Source organism: Diaphorina citri, unplaced genomic scaffold, assembly GCF_000475195.1.
Source record: "Diaphorina citri unplaced genomic scaffold, Diaci psyllid genome assembly version 1.1 scaffold2391, whole genome shotgun sequence".
NCBI classification, from domain to species: Eukaryota; Metazoa; Arthropoda; class Insecta; order Hemiptera; family Psyllidae; genus Diaphorina; species Diaphorina citri.
In genome coordinates this window covers 16,797-35,660 of record NW_007379815.1, presented here as the reverse complement: position 1 = coordinate 35,660, position 18,864 = coordinate 16,797, and the positions used below count along the sequence as shown (strand labels likewise).

At 37.5% G+C, this 18,864-nt stretch overlaps 1 protein-coding gene across 1 annotated transcript in view; it reads right to left on the bottom strand.

The window, feature by feature from the left end:
- Positions 1-11,674: 11,674 nt before the first annotated feature.
- Positions 11,675-18,864, bottom strand: part of LOC113471409 (neurexin-1-like) — a gene marked incomplete at both ends in the record, with an annotated part of 10,510 nt that continues 3,320 nt past the window's right edge. The window contains 2 exons of the mRNA XM_026830536.1: positions 11,675-11,833; positions 12,324-12,350. Of these exons, the coding sequence (XP_026686337.1) occupies positions 11,675-11,833; positions 12,324-12,350 (186 nt within the window). The remainder of the gene's footprint in view (positions 11,834-12,323; positions 12,351-18,864) is intronic.

The following is an 18,864-nucleotide window of genomic DNA, read 5'->3' as shown; positions in this document are numbered from 1 at the left end:
CGTTTAGTCAGTATAGCTGAAAACCGCCAAAAAGCGATCGAAAGCCGCCAAAAAGTGGTCCAAAAACCGCCAACCGCAGCACCTATCTTAACCAAAAGTTTTGTGTCGGATCCTTGTCACATTTATGGACTACATACAAAATTTCAAGTCTCTAGCTCATACCGTTCCCGAGATATTATAGAATTACACCGAAAACCGCCAAAAAAACGGCCGAAATGCCGCCAAGCGTTGCACCGATCTTAACCAAAATTTCGTACCGCATCCTTGTCACATTTGACAGCTGCATGCCAAATTTCAAGTCTCTAGCTCTTACCGTTCTCGAGATATTTTGTTTAGAGACAGACAGAAGGACAGACACACACACGGACCAATGGCTGAAACTTTGTATTTAGGACCTCAAAACGTGTTTTGGCATTGAAAACTGACCATCGAAAATTTGACTCGATTACATTACTTTCCTTTCTATAGGATAAGGAAAGTAAAAATGAAAAAAAAACCAAAGACATCTTTTTCAAATTGCCTTCACGTTTCGGTGATTGGGAATCATAATAATATATGCGGACTTCATTGATTGCTATCAAAAAAGGTTTTTTTTTAATTTCTATATACATATTAGGTAAATAAATACCTATATAACCTTAATTTTATTTATGAAGCGATAAAAACAACAAAGGGCTTTTGAATATCTCTTTGTTTGCTTTCAGTTTTGAAAGCAGAGAGAGAGAGAGAGAGAGAGAGAGAGAGAGAGGGCTCTCCTTTCTCTCACGTTTTCTCTCTCTATTTTTGTACCTGGGGAAATGAATAGTAAACATCAGTCTAGAGTAAAACAGAGAATCGAGTGGAGAAAGAGGGAGGAAGAGGAAAGAAATTGAGAGATGAAATGAAGAATAAAAAGATAGTGAAGAGAGAGAGAGAGAAAATAGGAGAAGTCGAATGAAGAAGACGAAATCGAGAACTTAAGGGAGAGAAAGAGAAAAAGAGGTTAAATGAGATAAAGAGAATAATTTGAGAGTTTGACCACAATAATAGTAGTAGCCTACTGCTGGAGTAAAAGGACTTTTCAGTCCTATGCGAGCAGATTGCTTTCAGTTTTGAAAGCACATCCAATTCCCACGCCTTCAATATTGTTTTTGTTCACATGTCTGTCAGAAAATAAAATTTTGCTCTTTGGATGCGGCGCGGTGGGGGAGAGAAAAATCTTGGAATCAAAAATCTCGAGAGGAGTTTGACAGAAATGAACGTGACCAGATTTGTAAATTGACAAACTGTGTGAACTGTGAATGTTTGGATGTGGGGATGGCGTAGACTTATTTGGGACGATGAACCTAATATGTAACCTAATGAAGGACTGCCAGACACTACCAGCTAGAGTCAAGATTAGTAGATTCCTACAAGCTTAACACATCTTTCAGGGTTGTTTGCCCATACAAGCGTTTAGACTATTCTACAGTCAAAGAATCTACACTGGGACGCATCATGCACTCAGATTGCATCAAAATATTGTTTATTATTATTTATATATATTATAGAGTGTGCCAACATACTATAACATGTTATATACAATATATTTTTTGGAATTTTATACTAGTACGTAAAATAAACAGGGACATATTTGGACTTTAATGGTGGGTTTCACCAATGACTTAATCAGAGATTTCACTAATGGGAGAATTTTCAATCATCCAAAAAGGAGTTTTTAATTATCCAAACAGGAGTTTTAAAAACTCCTCCTTTTTGGATCACTAAAGACTCCTTTTTGGATAATTAAAAACTCCTTTTCGGATTATTAAAAGCTCCTTTTTGGCCGATTAAAAATTCTCGCATTAGTGAAATCTCTCATTAAGTCATTGGTGAAATCCACCATAAGAAAGAGACTACAATATCAGCTATGTCGCGGAAGTGTTCGTTGCATATTAGTCAAAATCAAAACTAAACGTTCGCCGGATTGACCCAGAACTACCACAGTCGCGGCGCGCAAATGTGTACGCACCTTACCCTTAGCTGAATTTTTCATCCCCAGCAGTACCTACATAGCTACATACTGTTCCTTTCTTCCCATAGAAAGATCGTCCCAAATTTTGTTCCACCCTATTTTGGGTTCGACAATTTCTTTTCTCAGAAAACGGGTGACTTTTTCCTCCTATTCTGGGAAAAGAGGGTAAAAAAACTAACGTCTATAAACTTACGAATTTGTTCCCGACTGCTTCTCCTGACTTCTTGTTGAATATCACCCATGTTTATTTCATACCCTGAGCTTTGTCTATGTGACAAGAATAACAGCTAATCCTGTTTCTATATAGAACTATTAGAACTTTGTACGTATACCTGTACAGTTTCTATAGAACTTTGTACGTATACCTGTTTACCTGTACAGTTTCTATAGAACTTTACAATTAATTTTCATTCTACAGAGGAACAGCTTACTACAGACGTAGACGGTGAGAGTATAGTGACCTTTGCTTTTCTGCTTTCCTTCTTGGAAGTAAAGCAGAGTCCACACTTTTGTTGGAAATGTCGGGGGATAATGTTGAACGACAATATTTCCTTGAAAAAGGACATACTGGACGTGTTTGGAAACTCTTGTATCGCGTCTACACTTGGGACATTTCCAACATACCTTAGTGTGGACAACATAAATGCACAGCTTTGTCTATGTGACAAGAATAACAGCTAATCCTGTTTCTATATAGAACTATAGAACTTTGTACGTATACCTGTACAGTTTCTATAGAATTTTGTGCGTATACCTGTTTACCTGTACAGTTTCCATAGAAGTTTACAATTCATTTTCATTCTACAGAGGAACAGCTTACTAGAGACGTAAACGGTGAGAGTATAGTGACCTTTGCTTTTCTGCTTTCCTTCTTGGAAGTAAAGCAGAGTCCACACTTTTGTTGGAAATGTCGGAGGATAATGTTAAACGATAATATTTCCTTGAAAAGCTTTGTCTATGTGACAAGAATAACAGCTAATCCTGTTTCTATATAGAACTATAGAACTTTGTACGTATACCTGTACAGTTTCTATAAAACTTTGTACGTATACCTGTTTACCTGTACAGTTTCTATAGAACTTTACAATTCATTTTCATTCTACAGAGGAACAGCTTACTACAGACGTAAACGGTGAGAGTGTAGTGACCTTTATTTTTCTGCTTTCCTTCTTGGAAGTAAAGCAGAGTCCACACTTTTGTTGGAAATGTCGGAGGATAATGTTGAACGATAATATTTCCTGAATAAGGACATACTGGACGTGTTTGGAAACTCTTGTATCGCGTCTACATTTGGGACATTTCCAACATACCTTAGTGTGGACAACATAAATGCACCGTGAGCAAGACCTTCAGTTACCCTACCAGTCATATTAAGGTTAAGGTAACAAGTCTGAAATTTAGACCCCAAGAAGAACAATATCTGATTTGACAACACAGCTGAAAAAAGGCACATGTCACACATGTGGGCTTGTGAATTTCTCCTCAAAAGCTCCCAGTTGGAGGGTACTCGTAAGTATTCTTTCTTTTAACTATGATCTAATTCTTCAAATATGGTGATGTATTTGAACTTTCGCGATCTCCTACAACCATGCCCATCAGACTTAGAGCAGAACAATAATTCATACCAAAATGGCGGACGCAAACGAAATGAGATGGCTGGCATGTTCTTAGCAGCAAAAAACACAACATACAAAGCAAGGGATTGAGGAGAAGGGACGGGTATTATATCTGCTTAGAAACAATAAATTTCAGCACAGACCAAAACGGCAAATAGAAGTCTTGCGAAAAGTTTTAAATTAAATTGCTTTTCTTGTCTCTTGTGCCCCCACTCCCTGATCCCTAACTGGTTGTACTGGGGCCCCCCTGCCCCCGCTCACCCTAGTGCTGTGCGAATATTATTTCGCAATTTAGAAGGAACATTTGGCTGATACAAACCAGGTGCTTGCGGGTTTAGCCTGTCTAATGGTGGCTGGCAACCTTTGTGTTTTGTATACCCCCCTTTAACTGGGGTGGGGAGTGAGTTAGTGGAAGTTCATACCACTAGTTGCATTTTAATAGTATGATCTCATTTCCCCTAATTGTATGAGTCTAGGACAATACTAGCATTACTAGCTTGATCTCATTCCCTTAATTGTACTAGTCTGGTCTGTTTTGCAAATAATACAGTATGTCCCAGAAGTATACAACTGCACTGAGAAAAAAACTAGGGTGCAGGAAGCCCAATAGAGTGACTGGAACAATACTAGCATTACTAGCTTGATCTCATTCCCTTAATTGTACTAGTCTGGTCTGTTTTGCAAATAATACAGTATGTCCCAGAAGTACAACTGCACTAAGAAAAAAACTAGGGTTCCGGAAGCCCAATAGAGTGACTGGGTTCCGGAACTCTAATATCGATCTCTATATCGGGAGGACCTAAATCAGGGGAAGTAACCCAATAATAGATTTCTTCCCCCTGACTTGTGGCACCCTATCACTAATTTATGCATGCAACACTGTCTGTCGAGCGAGAGGTTGAATGGCATTCCTTCTCCGGTTAGAAATAGAACGCAGTGTTGCCAAAAGTGAAAATAAAACTTCATCACTTTCCTTATTAACAGGATAAGGATAGTAGAAAAAAAGAGATTTTTTTAAGATCTCCATTCCTCACATTTTAATATTTTCTTACAAAAGATTCAGTTAAAATTAGACTAGGTATGACTTGGGTGCATATGATTTGAATTGCTGCATCAGTGAGACACAATTTTTTTTTACATACCTATTCACAGTCAGGTGCAGAGTCAACAAAAGATCACTAGAACTTACCCGTTTTAGATGAAACATAATATGATTGCCATCAATACACGAGCAAATACATTTGTCATCTCTGAAATTCATGATCAATTACCTAATGGTTTTATGCATGCAACACTGTCTGTCGAGCGAGAGGTTGAATGGCATTCCTTCTCCGTTTAGAAATAGAACGCAGTGTTGCCAAAAGTGACAAATAAAACTTCATTACTTTCCTTATTAATAGGATAAGGGAAAGTAGAAAAAAAGAGATTTTTCTAAGATTTCCATTCCTCACTTTTTAATATTTTCTTACAAAAGATTCAGTTAAAATTAGACTATAGGTATGACTTGGGTGCATACGATTTGAATTGCTGCATCAGTGAGACACATTTTTTTTATATACCTATTTACAATCAGGTGCAGAGTCAACAAAAGATCACTAGAACTTACCCGTTTTAGATAAAACATAACATGATTGCCATCAATACACGAGCAAATACATTTTTTGTCATCTCTGAAATTCAAGATCAATTACCTATTCTCACAATCAGGTGCAGAGTCAACAAAAGATCACTAGAACTTACCCGTTTTAGATGAAACATAATATGATTGCCATCAATACACGAGCACATACACTTGTCATCTCTGAAATTCATGATCAATTACCTAATGCCAATCAGTGTGATTTCTCAATTATTTAGCCTTAAGATACCATGTTTTAAATAATTGAGAAATCACACTGATTGATCTCAGGTACCATAAGCGTTGTACAAAACAATACAGTACCTAATGCCGTTTACTATAAATGGGCTGAATTCAAGTGCGCACCACCCTATTTTCCGCCTTCCATTTTCTCGAGTCAGCATTAGCCAGCAGCACGCAATACATAAAACGATATAAACGTCCAGTCAGCAGAGAAGGATTGTAAACCATCTGGAACTTTATTTGCTGATGGTATAAATCTTCAATGGACAACACCTGCTGCTCCGGAAAAATTTCCAAGTCCAAGTTGAATTTTTTATTTGTTCAGTCAGCATGGGTTTATGTTTAGCGCAGAGTAGGATTGTAAACCATCTGGAACTTTATTTGCTGATGGTATAAATCTTCAATGGACAACACCTGCTGCTCCGGAAAAATTTCAAGTCCAAGTTGAATTTTTTATTTGTTCAGTCAGCATGGGTTTATGTTTAGTATAGGAGAGATGTTATTTGTGTTTATGATTTAGCCTAGAAGTTACGGTCATCAATTTCTTAGGTTCGTATTTTATTTCAAAAATCTGGTGTGAACATCACACGACTTTCCTTATCCTATTGAATGATGCTTATTTGGGTGTTCATCTATTGTAACTTTTACAATATCTCTAACCGTTTAGTCAGTATAGCTGAAAACCGCCAAAAAGCGGTCCAAAAACCGCCAACCGCAGCACCTATCTTAATCAAAAGTTTTGTGTCGGATCCTTGTCACATTATTTTATGGACTACATACAAAATTTCAAGTCTCTAGCTCATACCGTTCCCGAGATATTATAGAATTACACCAAAAAGCGCCAAAAAACGGCCGAAATGCCGCCAAGCGTTGCACCAATCTTAACCAAAATTTTGTGTCGCATTCTTGTCACATTTGACTGCTGCGTGCCTATAGCTGAAAACCGCCAAAAAGCGATCGAAAGCCGCCAAAAAGTGGTCCAAAAACCGCCAACCGCAGCACCTATCTTAACCAAAAGTGTCGGATCCTGGTCACATTTATGGACTACATACAAAATTTCAAGTCTCTAGCTCATACCGTTCCCGAGATATTATAGAATTACACCGAAAACCGCCAAAAAACGGCCGAAATGCCGCCAAGCGTTGCACCGATCTTAACCAAAATTTCGTGCCGCATCCTTGTCACATTTGACAGCTGCATGCCAAATTTCAAGTCTCTAGCTCTTACCGTTCTCGAGATATTTTGTTTAGAGACAGACAGAAGGACAGACACACACACGGACCAATGGGTGAAACTTTGTATACAGGCTCTAGGGACCTCAAAATGTGTTTTGGCATTAAAAACTGACCATCGAAAATTTGACTCGATTACATTACTTTCCTTTCTATAGGATAAGGAAAGTAAAAATGAAAAAAACTAAATGTGTTTTGGCATTAAAAACTGACCATCGAAAATTTGACTCGATTACATTACTTTCCTTTCTATAGGATAAGGAAAGTAAAAATGGAAAAAAAACTAAAGACATCTTTTTCAAATTGCCTTCACGTTTCGGTGATTGGGAATCATAATATGCGGACTTCATTGATTGCTATCAAAAAAGGTTTTTTTTATTTAATTTCTATATACATATATATTAGGTAAATTACCTGTAACCTTAATTTTATTTATGAAGCGATAAAAACAACAAAGAGCTTTTGAATATCTCTTTGTTTGCTTTCAGTTTTGAAAGCACATCCAATTCCCACGCCTTCAATATTGTTTTTGTTCACATGTCTGTCAGAAAATAAAATTTTGCTCTTTGGATGCGGCGCGGTGGGGGAGAGAAAAATCTTGGAATCAAAAATCTCGAGAGGAGTTTGACAGAAATGAACGTGACCAGATTTGTAAATTGACAAACTGTGTGAACTGTGAATGATTGGATGTGGGGACGGCGTAGACTTATTTGGGACGATGAACCTATTGAAGGACTGCCAGACACTACCAGCTAGAGTCAAGATTAGTAGATTCCTACAAGCTTAACATATCTTTCAGTGCTGTTTGCCCCTACAGGCGTTTAGACTATTCTACAGTCAAAGAATCTATACTGGGACGCATCATGCACTCAGATTGCATCAAAATATTGTTGAATTTTATACTCGTACGTAAAATAAACAGGGACATATTAGGACTTTAATGGTGGGTTTCACCCAATGACTTAATCAGAGATTTCACTAATGGGAGAATTTTCAATCATCCAAAAAGGAGCTTTCAATTATCCAAACAGGAGTTTTTAAAAACGCCTCCTTTTTGGATCACTAAAAACTCCTTTTAGGATAATTAAAAACTCCTTTTCGGATTATTAAAAGCTCCTTTTTGGCCGAAAACGTTCGCCGGATTGACCCAGAACTACCACAGTCGCGGCGCGCAGATGTGTACACACCTTACCCTTAGCTGAATTTTTCATCCCCAGCAGTACCTACATAACTACATACTGTTCCTTTCTTCCCATAGAAAGATCGTCCCAAATTCTGTTCCACCCTATTTTGGGTTCGACAATTTCTTTAAATAGTAAAATACACCATCTCTCATTACATTTTTCAATTTATTACACACCATACGTCATTATCACATTTGGCTATAAATTGAAATTCTAAACACCTATGTCCTATTTTTTTCAGTTTCCAAATAGGAACCGGGGTTCCGTTTCCGAAAGTTTTGCGAAACGAAAATAGTAAAATACACCATCTCTCATTACATTTTTCAATTTATTACACACCATACGTCATTATCACATTTGGCTATAAATTGAAATTCAAAATACCTATGTCCTATTTGCTGGTGGATATATCTCATCAATCATGAGATGTGTCCACGAGCAAACTCAATTTGAAATTTGTTTAACCTATATGAAAATATGTATACTTAAAATGTCAATTAAAAATTACAAATTACAATTATGAGCTCTAACCGATCAATAAGAACACGGGGGTCGTTATTCCGAGTGGAGCTGTATAAACCTCAATTTGAAATTTATTTAACCTATATGAAAAATATGTATACTTAAAATGTCAAATAAAAATTACAAATTACAATTATGAACTCTACCGATCAATAAGAACACAGGGGTCGTTATTCCGAGTGGACTCTGTGAAGGTGGATAGCACTGGGCTTGCATGAGTTTTAACGTTTGAAGTTTTGTAGCCTCATCATGTATGTTGGTTTCAAGGGGTAGCAGCTTTCATCTGTGTTGTTTCCCTATATTATAATGTGTACGTAGTTGATGTAGATCCCTGTCTGCCGAGTGGAGCTGTATAAACCTATTCATGAAAGCAGTTGGACGGAAGAGCTCCAGCCATTTCTTCTGAAACACTTTCCACTTTATCGTTCCGCCTACCCGCCTACGGTTTATTAATAAGAAAGCCTACGCCACCTCTCTCAGAACCTCTTTAATAGAGATGACAACACAAGCTTGTAGTTGACAGCAGACAAAAGTTTCAAGATTCCCTTTGACAAGCCAGAAACCTTGATCTTCGATTCAAGGTTTGGATATTGATTGATTTTCCTTTTGTTATTATTATCTACCTATTTTTATTTTTATTCTCATGAATTTTCTTATTTTATTGATCTTATTGATGAAATTTAGGATAAACCCACCTTGGTTGAAAATCACTCCTCTAATACGTGGTCTACGTAGGTACCTATACGACAGTTTTTCGTCAATATACTCGTATTATGATGTTTTGTCATTTCCTTTATTTTTATAAATCCTCAGAGGATGTAGGTAGTTGTAGAGGATGATCCTCTGCATCCTTTACAACTTCTACAATACGCTCTTCATTTGCCTTAACATCTTTTTCATTTTTCCTATCATATATTTCACACGGTGATATGTTTTCATTAACACAGCAAGCTTCCGATGTATCTCATTCAAGGAAGAAGAAGAAGAAGAAGAAAAAGAAGAAGAAGGAGAAAAAGAAAGAAAAAAGCATTACCTCAAACTTCACATTATCCCAAACCCGTACTTGGAAGGTTTTCTTGTTAGCTTTTTTTTTAGTTTTTCCCTCCGAAAAAATATTCTCAGAAGAAAAAAAAAGCTCATTTCTTCAAAAAGATAACTTTTTATCAGCATTAGACAAAAAAGAAAGAAAAGTTATAATGTGAAAGCCTTTTTCGGGGACAGATTGGGTCAGAATGAGAAGGGTATAATCTGTTAGGCCATATTGTTGTGTTTTCTCTTGTGCGGTTTTGATAAAAACATATATTGGGGTGTCATAAAAATTTACCCTGTGGTGAAATCACACACTTTTATTGTAGGTAGGTACTTCTCTGGGTAAAATGTGGTCCTTTTTAATGCTTTTATTTGGGTCTTTGGGTTTATTTGGGTTTATAACTTGATAATTGGGTCAGTGAACTGTAGAATTCTTCTGTTAACAACTCAATCAGAAAAAACTGAGTTCGAAGAGACACTAAGTCCCCGGCCTGTATTACTGAAGCGATGAAACAATTTTGAGCTTTTCGGTATTTTCATATAAATATACAAAGTTCATAACTATGTATATTTGTACCTACTACCCACATATAAACAGAAAGCTCCTGTCTAACACTGCACAAAATGACCACACTATACTACACATTCTACACAAAATGAGCCCGCCATTAGCCTACCCGCCTACGGTTTATTAATAAGAAAGCCTACGCCACCTCTCTCAGAACCTCTTTAATAGAGATGACAACACAAAACACAATTCCGAGAAATGCTCGTTATACTTCTTGCAGTCCAACCTTGGGAAGTTGGAAGTTTGAAACTTGGAAGTTACCTAGTTGTCACATACACTAATGACTAAAGTTCAAAATAGAAACGTACCTAAAGGAGGAAAGAGTGGGGGAGAGAGGAGGAGAAAGAGGAGAGAGAGAAAATGAAATTGTCAACTGGTTAGAATAATAAGGACGAGGAGGGGAAGGTGAGAAAGGAGAAGGAGGCAAGGAGGAAGGAGAATAGGGTAAAAAAGGAGAAGGAGAAAAAATAGAAGAATTAAACAAAGGAGGGAAAGGATTGGACTGGGAGGAGGAGACAGAGGAGAAAAAGGAGTAGAATAAAGAGGAGGAGGAGGAGATTGGGAAAGAAAATAAGAAAGAGGAAGAGGACAAAAAGGAAAAAGAGTAGGAGGAGGAGATCGGGAAAGGAGAAGAAGGAGGAGGAGAAGGAGGGAAGAGCCTGCAAAAGTTTTTAGTTTATAATAAAAATAATTAGAATACGTCTCACACAGCTTTGCGCTCTTTCCTTCAGTGTCACACGCGAGGGGGGAGGGAGGGGGAGAGGGAGGTTGGATGGTAGAGCAGAACGAAAAAAGCGGAGAGGAGTAATGAGAAAGATAAAGAGAGAGAGAGAGTTGATGTGATTAAGAATTTAAAACATTTTTTGTAACTGGGACAATGAGGAAAACATCGGCAGAAGAAAAAGAAGAAGAAGTTTAACAGGAAGAGGAAGAAGAAGAAGAGGAGGAGGATGAGGACGGAGGAGGAGGAGGAGGAGAAGGAAAAGGTAAGGAAGAGGAAAAGAAAAGTCAACTTAATATAAAATAATGAAGCTGACCAGGGGGGTGTCAATTAGTGTACGATTTTGAGTTCGTTCTGCGCATGACGTCATACGGTGACAACTGGTGAATCTGAATTTATGATTTTGCTTTGTCACTGGTGTGTTTTTTGTTTTAATTAATGCGTTTTATCTTTTATAAGTGATTTTCTTGAAGTCTGCTGAACCGCCTCCCGCTCTTCTCTCTCTCTCTCTCTCTCTCTCTCTCTCTCTCTCTCCGACATTCTCATGTTCTTAGATACAAAGATTAATTCCAATGTCCCGTGGGAATTACAAAGATTACCTTTTGGTTATAAAGATTGCCTTGGTTCTTGATTAAACCTAGAACATTAAAAAAACTTAAAACCTAAGGATTTGAGTAAAATAATGTGACGGTTCAGAACGAAATGGTTCTATATACGTATAGGTGTTGGTTTAGGGAGCTAGAGTTTGTGGGTTGAAAACCGTAAAAGGACGATGGATGATAACTTTATTTTAAGCCAGAAGGGCTCAAAAAATTATTCACTTCTGTTTATTACATAGGTATAACCTTTGATCGCTCGAGTCTTAATCATTATTAATAGTAAAGATTGCTATTGGTAATTTTTCTTGTTCATAGGAAAATGTTTAAAACACAATTTTCGTTCACTCACCCTCCTCAGACAGCCGACGAAGTTGTTATGTACCGTGGATCCCGGCAGATCTCTAGGGTTCTCACTGCCTCCAATGTACGCTTTGCTGGTAGTCAGGAATGTGAATGCCCCTGCAGTACTGCCTTGTTCTGAGAACACGTTGTCCACTGTTACAGTCACCTGAAACCAAGAGATAATAAAAGAGAATAGAAAAGTTTGCAGTCACGCAGTCACCTGAAATCAAGGACAATAGAAGTGAGTAAGAAGGCCGGCCACTCAGACGCAGGCAGTCGAAATGTGTTTGGAGGAAAAAGTTTCTGACTTCTAGTTTCTCAGACGGTCTGAAGACTGAAGGCAGAAGCTTTTTCCGCCACACACGACGGTCTGACAGACAATTATGCTGTCAGGATAGTCTATTGTATCAATTTATTTAGCTTGTCTTTCCTTATTTTTTTAGAAAGAGTTTTGATCTTTTGATAAACAGAACTGTAACAACAGAGGTTTCGTCCCGAAATCGAAGAGAAGATGACAGGTGAAAATCAGCCGTTCCGAGAACGAACCTGTTTAGGATAAAGTTCTCCCTGGGTGCGGGAATCGAACCCGCAACCTAGCGCTTACAAGGCAGGTGCGCTCTACTTTTGAACGTAACTCAATTCCTAGTCAAACTTACCCGACAGAAGCTGGTCAGAGCAGAAATCTGAAACAAAAGATACAAAATTCACATTAGAACACGAAAACACAAATATTTTAAGGGCAGAAAGGGGAAGACAGATTTGCATGGCGTTTCAGAACTTTTAGAGTAAGGTATTTTCATTTCTTGTTATTGAATAATGACATTGTCGCTGTCAACACTGAAAAATCTCAAGTGATCATCCTCGACCCTACTGTGCGGTTTGAAAAAAGTGCTTTGCAAGCCCTAGAAGTCAACACAACAACAACAACAACAACAACAACAACAACAACAACAACAACAACAACAACAACAACAACAACAACAACACCAAAACTTCCATGACGAATACATATTGACAAAAGTCAAACCGAATCAATAATTCTAATTTTATTAAACACTAAAACAGATTTTCCGCAAGCAAATTTTGTTGAATAGCTTTTGTTCTTTTTTGACAAAAGTCAATGTTTCCTAAATTCAACTTTCACTGTTCAAGTCCCATCGAATCGTAAAAAAGTGAAAGCATTTCAGATCTAGGGAAAGTAACTCCCATGGAAATTGAAGGACTGAAGATAAATCTTTGTGACTTTTAGGGTTAAGCATCCAGTAATTTTTTTCTTTCTTATTTAATAAAAATTGCTTGCTTAAGAAATGATTTATTGACAGTTAATATCTATTTTTCCGTGTAGGTACCTAAATAAGGTTCAAGGTCAAATTCAATTCATTGCGATGCCCATGGAAAGGTAATTTTGCATCTCCACTATTCAGAGAAAGGGGAACATGACATCTCCACTATTTGTTTTAGTCCCAGGGTAAACAGTGAAATTTAGCGTCTAAATAGGTACGTACTATCCCAGGGTAGTGAAATTAGCGTATCCACTAAATATGTAAATGGCATATTTAATATGCCTTGACTTCGTCTTCCTAAAAATATTGAGGATAAAATCACAAACATAATTATGCAAATTTTTAAGAATAATTGTTTTTGTTTTCTTCTTTTGTTGTTGTTGTTGTTCTTCTTCTTCTTCTTCTTCTTCTTCTTCTTCTTCTTCTTCTCATCCATTACCAGCAGTCAGATTCATTTTAACACAAAGTACCTACCTACCTACCTACCTACCTTGTGACTTCAACTTAAAATCAGAAAAGGAGAAGTACTCATAAATTGTGAACCTGATTTGTCAAAAAATGACAAAAAAGTAAAGGTACATACCTAAAATAAGTATGAAGGATATACTGTAATGGTCGTTTGAAGCGAAAACCGTTGTCAAGCTGGGTACCACACTGTAGAAATAGCAAAAATACTCACGCGTGAGACCACACTGTATAGATTTGTGACATTGTAATACATCATGACTTTCCTCTCTCTCTCTCTCTCTCTCTCTCTCTCTCTCTCTCTCATCTTTTTGTTCTTTTTTTCTCTCTTTAAAACCACTCTAAAAACTTGCTCTTACAGCAGGAGAGGTTTTTAAGAGCCAAAAATGGTTCTTTTTTCTCTCTCTTTCCCTTTCCTCTCTCTCTCTTTTATCTGTCTCACTCCCTCTCTCTCTTCCTCTCTCTATCTCTCTCTCTCTCTCTCTCTGAGTGCTTTCTGCATTCCTATTATTTTCTTGCATTTTCTCTCTCCCTTCTACTTTGAAGGGAGATATTCTTCTCCTTCTTTTGCTTCTTCACCTCCTCCTCCTTTTTTTTCTTCTTCTTCTCCTCCTTCTTGTTTTTCTATTATTTTCTTGCATTTTCTCTCTCCCTTCTACTTTGAAGGGAGATATTCTTCTCCTTCTTTTGCTTCTTCACCTCCTCCTCCTCCTCCTCCTTCTTGTTTTTCTTCTTCTTCTTCGTCTTCTTTTTCTTTTGTGTTGTTTTGACATTTGATGCTTCTGCCAATATCGTGATGTTGGGGACTTGAAGATCCTTGTCGAGAGGTTCTCTCCTTCTTTTGCTTCTTCACCTCCTCCTCCTTTTTTTTCTTCTTCTTCTCCTCCTTCTTGTTTTTCTTCTTCTTCTTCTTCTTCTTTGTCTTCTTTTTCTTTTTGTGTTGTGTTTTGACATTTGATGCTTCCGCCAATATCGTGATGTTGGGGACTTGAAGATCCTTGTCGAGAGGTTCTGTGAAGGTGGATAGCACTGGGCTTGCATGAGTTTTAACGTTTGAAGTTTTGTAGCCTCATCATGTATGTTGGTTTCAAGGGGTAGCAGCTTTCATCTGTGTTGTTTCCCTATATTATAATGTGTACGTAGTTGATGTAGATCCCTGTCTGCTTGTAGTTGACAGCAGACAAAAGTTTCAAGATTCCCTTTGACAAGCCAGAAACCTTGATCTTCGATTCAAGGTTTGGATATTGATTGATTTTCCTTTTGTTATTATTATCTACCTATTTTTATTTTTATTCTCATGAATTTTCTTATTTTATTGATCTTATTGATGAAATTTAGGATAAACCCACCTTGGTTGAAAATCACTCCTCTAATACGTGGTCTACGTAGGTACCTATACGACAGTTTTTCGTCAATATACTCGTATTATGATGTTTTGTCATTTCCTTTATTTTTATAAATCCTCAGAGGATGTAGGTAGTTGTAGAGGATGATCCTCTGCATCCTTTACAACTTCTACAATACGCTCTTCATTTGCCTTAACATCTTTTTCATTTTTCCTATCATATATTTCACACGGTGATATGTTTTCATTAACACAGCAAGCTTCCGATGTATCTCATTCAAGGAAGAAGAAGAAGAAGAAGAAAAAGAAGAAGAAGGAGAAAAAGAAAGAAAAAAGCATTACCTCAAACTTCACATTATCCCAAACCCGTACTTGGAAGGTTTTCTTGTTAGCTTTTTTTTTAGTTTTTCCCTCCGAAAAAATATTCTCAGAAGAAAAAAAAAGCTCATTTCTTCAAAAAGATAACTTTTTATCAGCATTAGACAAAAAAGAAAGAAAAGTTATAATGTGGAAGCCTTTTTCGGGGACAGATTGGGTCAGAATGAGAAGGGTATAATCTGTTAGGCCATATTGTTGTGTTTTCTCTGGTGCGGTTTTGATAAAAACATATTATATTGGGGTGTCATAAAAATTTACCCTGTGGTGTAATCACACACTTTATTGTAGGTAGGTACTTCTCTGGGTAAAATGTGGCAGTGTGTAGCTAGGTATAATAATTATCTGTATATCTGTCCAATTACTGCCATGTCTGCATTATGCTACTGTTATCCCTATGTATACTACCTAAGTAATTGCACGTAGTCTGGTTTATACTAGGAACATTATTATCCTATGCAAACCAGATGGGACCATGTGCTCTATGATGTCCCCTGCATTGTGTCACTTACACTTAGCTGAGACTCATTACTGAAATGTGGCAGGACGACGGAATGGCAGAATATATGGGGAAATGCATACCTACCTAAGTATAAAAATTCTAAAAAAAAAAGTTATGCAAATACAAGCGTTTGGCCACTTTTAAGAATGAGCTACTGCTTTCAACTTTTGAGACTTCAACTTAAAATCAGAAAAGGAGAAGTACTCATAAATATTGTGAACCTGATTTGTCAAAAAATGACAAAAAAGTGTAGGTACATACCTAAAATAAGTATCAAGCATTGAAGGATATACTGTAATGGTCAATTGAAGCGAAAACCTTTGTCAAGCTGGGTAACACACTGTAGAAATAGCAAAAATACTCACGCGTGAGATCACACTGTATAGATCTGTGACATTGTAATACATCATGACTTTCCTCTCTCTCTCTCTCCCTCCCTCTCTCTTTCTCTCTCTCACTCTCTTCTTTTTGTTCTTTTTTTCTCTTTAAAACCACTCTAAAAACTTGCTCTTACAGCAGGAGAGGTTTTTAAGAGCCAAAAATGGTTCTTTTTTCTCTCTCTTTCCCTTTCCTCTCTCTTTTATCTATCTCACTCCCTCTCTCTCTCTTCCTCTCTCTCTCTCTAGTGTAGCTAGGTATAATAATTATCTGTATATCTGTCCAATTACTGCCATGTCTGCATTATGCTACTGTTATCCCTATGTATACTAAGTAATTGCACGTAGTCTGGTTTATACTTGGAACATTATTATCCTATGCAAACCAGATGGGACCATGTGCTCTATGATGTCCCCTGCATTGTGTCACTTACACTTAGCTGAGACTCATTACTGAAATGTGTGCAGGACGTCGGAATGGCAGAATATATGGGGAAATGCATACCTACCTAAGTATAAAAATTTTAAAAAGAAAGTTATGCAAATACAAGCGTTTGGCCAGGATGGGTATACCATTTGTTAACAATTTATTTTGATGAGAGATTTGTTCTGAAAAACCAATAAATGGAAACTTATAAAATAAAATAAAATACCTACAGATGTATGTACGTAGGTACACAAATAGAAGAAATTTTCATTTCCAAATAAAGGGAAAAGTCTAGTACGCCAGGCTTTGCCAATTTCCGTCCTTAATCGTGCTATGAGGAACGGAAGAGGTTGGGAAAATAACCTGTAACCTTTGAGAAAAGTCAAACAATAAGCTATACCAGCATAGAAGTTTGACATTGCATGGTACCAAACCGTATCTATCTCTCTAAATAAAAGCGAATTCAACATAATAGTCAATATAGTGTGTCCTCATTGGGGTTGGCGCGGTGGACTTTGGAACTGAAGGTGGGAAGTTCGAGTCCTAGTGAAGGAATAAAACTTAGCGAGGTACATATTTTCATCGAGGCACGACATTTTTGACAAGCCATCATGCTGAATAAGTACCCACATACTTGTGTGCCTCCCCCCCAACTTAATTTTTTTCAAATATACCTAACTATCAAACGGTTTGTCTCACTCTGAAGACAATTGCCAAAAATGTTAAAAGAAGGAAATTTTGGGCATATTTTTCTTTAGGGTAACTTTGGCGCGCCACCTGAGATCTCCGATGGTTCAGTACAGGCGTCATTTTTTCAGTTTCCAAATAGGAACCGGGGTTCCGTTTCCGAAAGTTTTGCGAAACGAAAATAGTAAAATACACCATCTCTCATTACATTATTCAATTACACACCAATGTAATGTATTACCTATCACATTTGGCTATAAATTGAAATTCAAAATACCTATGTCCTATTTGCTGGTGGATATATGTATCTCATCAATCATGAGATGTGTCCACCAGCAAACTCAATTTGAAATTTGTTTAACCTATATGAAAAAATATGTATACTTAAAATGTCAATTAAAAATTACAAATTACAATTATGAACTCTAACCGACCAATAAGAACACAGGGGGTCGTTATTCCAAGTGGAGCTGTATAAACCTATTCATGAAAGCAGTTGGATGGAAGAGCTCCAGCCATTTCTTCTGAAGCGCTTTCCACTTTATCGTTCCGCCTACCCGCCTATGGTTTATTAATAAGAAAGCCTACGCCAGGTCTCAGAACCTCTTTAATAGAGATGACAACACAAAAGACAATTCCGAGAAATGCTCGTTATACTTCTTGCAGTCCAACCTTGGGAAGTTGGAAGTTTGAAACTTGGAAGTTACCTAGTTGTCACATACACTAATGACTAAAGTTCAAAATAGAAACGTAAAGGAGGAAAGAGAGGGGGAGAGACGAGAAGAAAGAGGGGGAGAGAGGAGGAGAAAGAGGAGAAAGAGAAAATGAAATTGTCAACTGGTTAGAATAATAAGGACGAGGAGGGGAAGGTGAGAAAGAAGAAGGAGGAGGAGGCAAGGAGGGGAAGGAGAATAAGCATTTTACTTTAACATGAGGGGACTGGAGGGGGGCTGGGATAAGTGGAAGAGCACAAGGAAAGTGAGTGACGGGGCTAGGCTAGGTTAGGTGGAAAAGAAATGATGGTAAGTTTGGAAAAAGTTAGAGAGGAGGGGAACTTGGGAAATCAAATTCAGAATTAAGAGGAAAACAGCCAACGTCAAAGGTGGAGTGATTTTTTTTCACCTTTTCGTAAAGTGAGTAGCTCGGTGAAAGGTCAAAAGAGTTTGAAGGTTGATGGTTCGAGTCCAAGTGAAGTCATAAAATTTAAAGTATAGTGTATTAGGTAGTCGGGGAACGATAACGACATTTATGACAATAATACTAAATAATTATTGCTATCGGATACACTGATATAAATAATAATAATAATACTCTTGAGTGGAAGGCAACCACTAGGCGAGGTTAACGCCTTAGGCGTTCTCTACCACCTAACCCTTAGAGCTCCATTATTACGTGGTCAAATTCTCAAATAAATGAGGATAAAATTCCATACCTCGGCTGGGATCGAACCCACGCCCTCCTGATTACCAGGCGAGCGTCTTGACCACTACGCCACCGAGGCAGGCATAATCATCCCTCTGCTTAACATATTGCGAAGATGATCGTGACTTGAAAGACCGTGGTGAGATAGGTGTGTAGTGGAGTAATGATGACATGAGAAAAAGAGTGCATGGTCATTAGTTGATTGAGGAGAGACACTTACTTACCTGCAGGGGAGTGCACACAATCTTGAAGCCACTTAAAGAGATTCTACTTCTTGCTTTGAGTAGAGGAGAGGAGGAATATGATATGGGGAA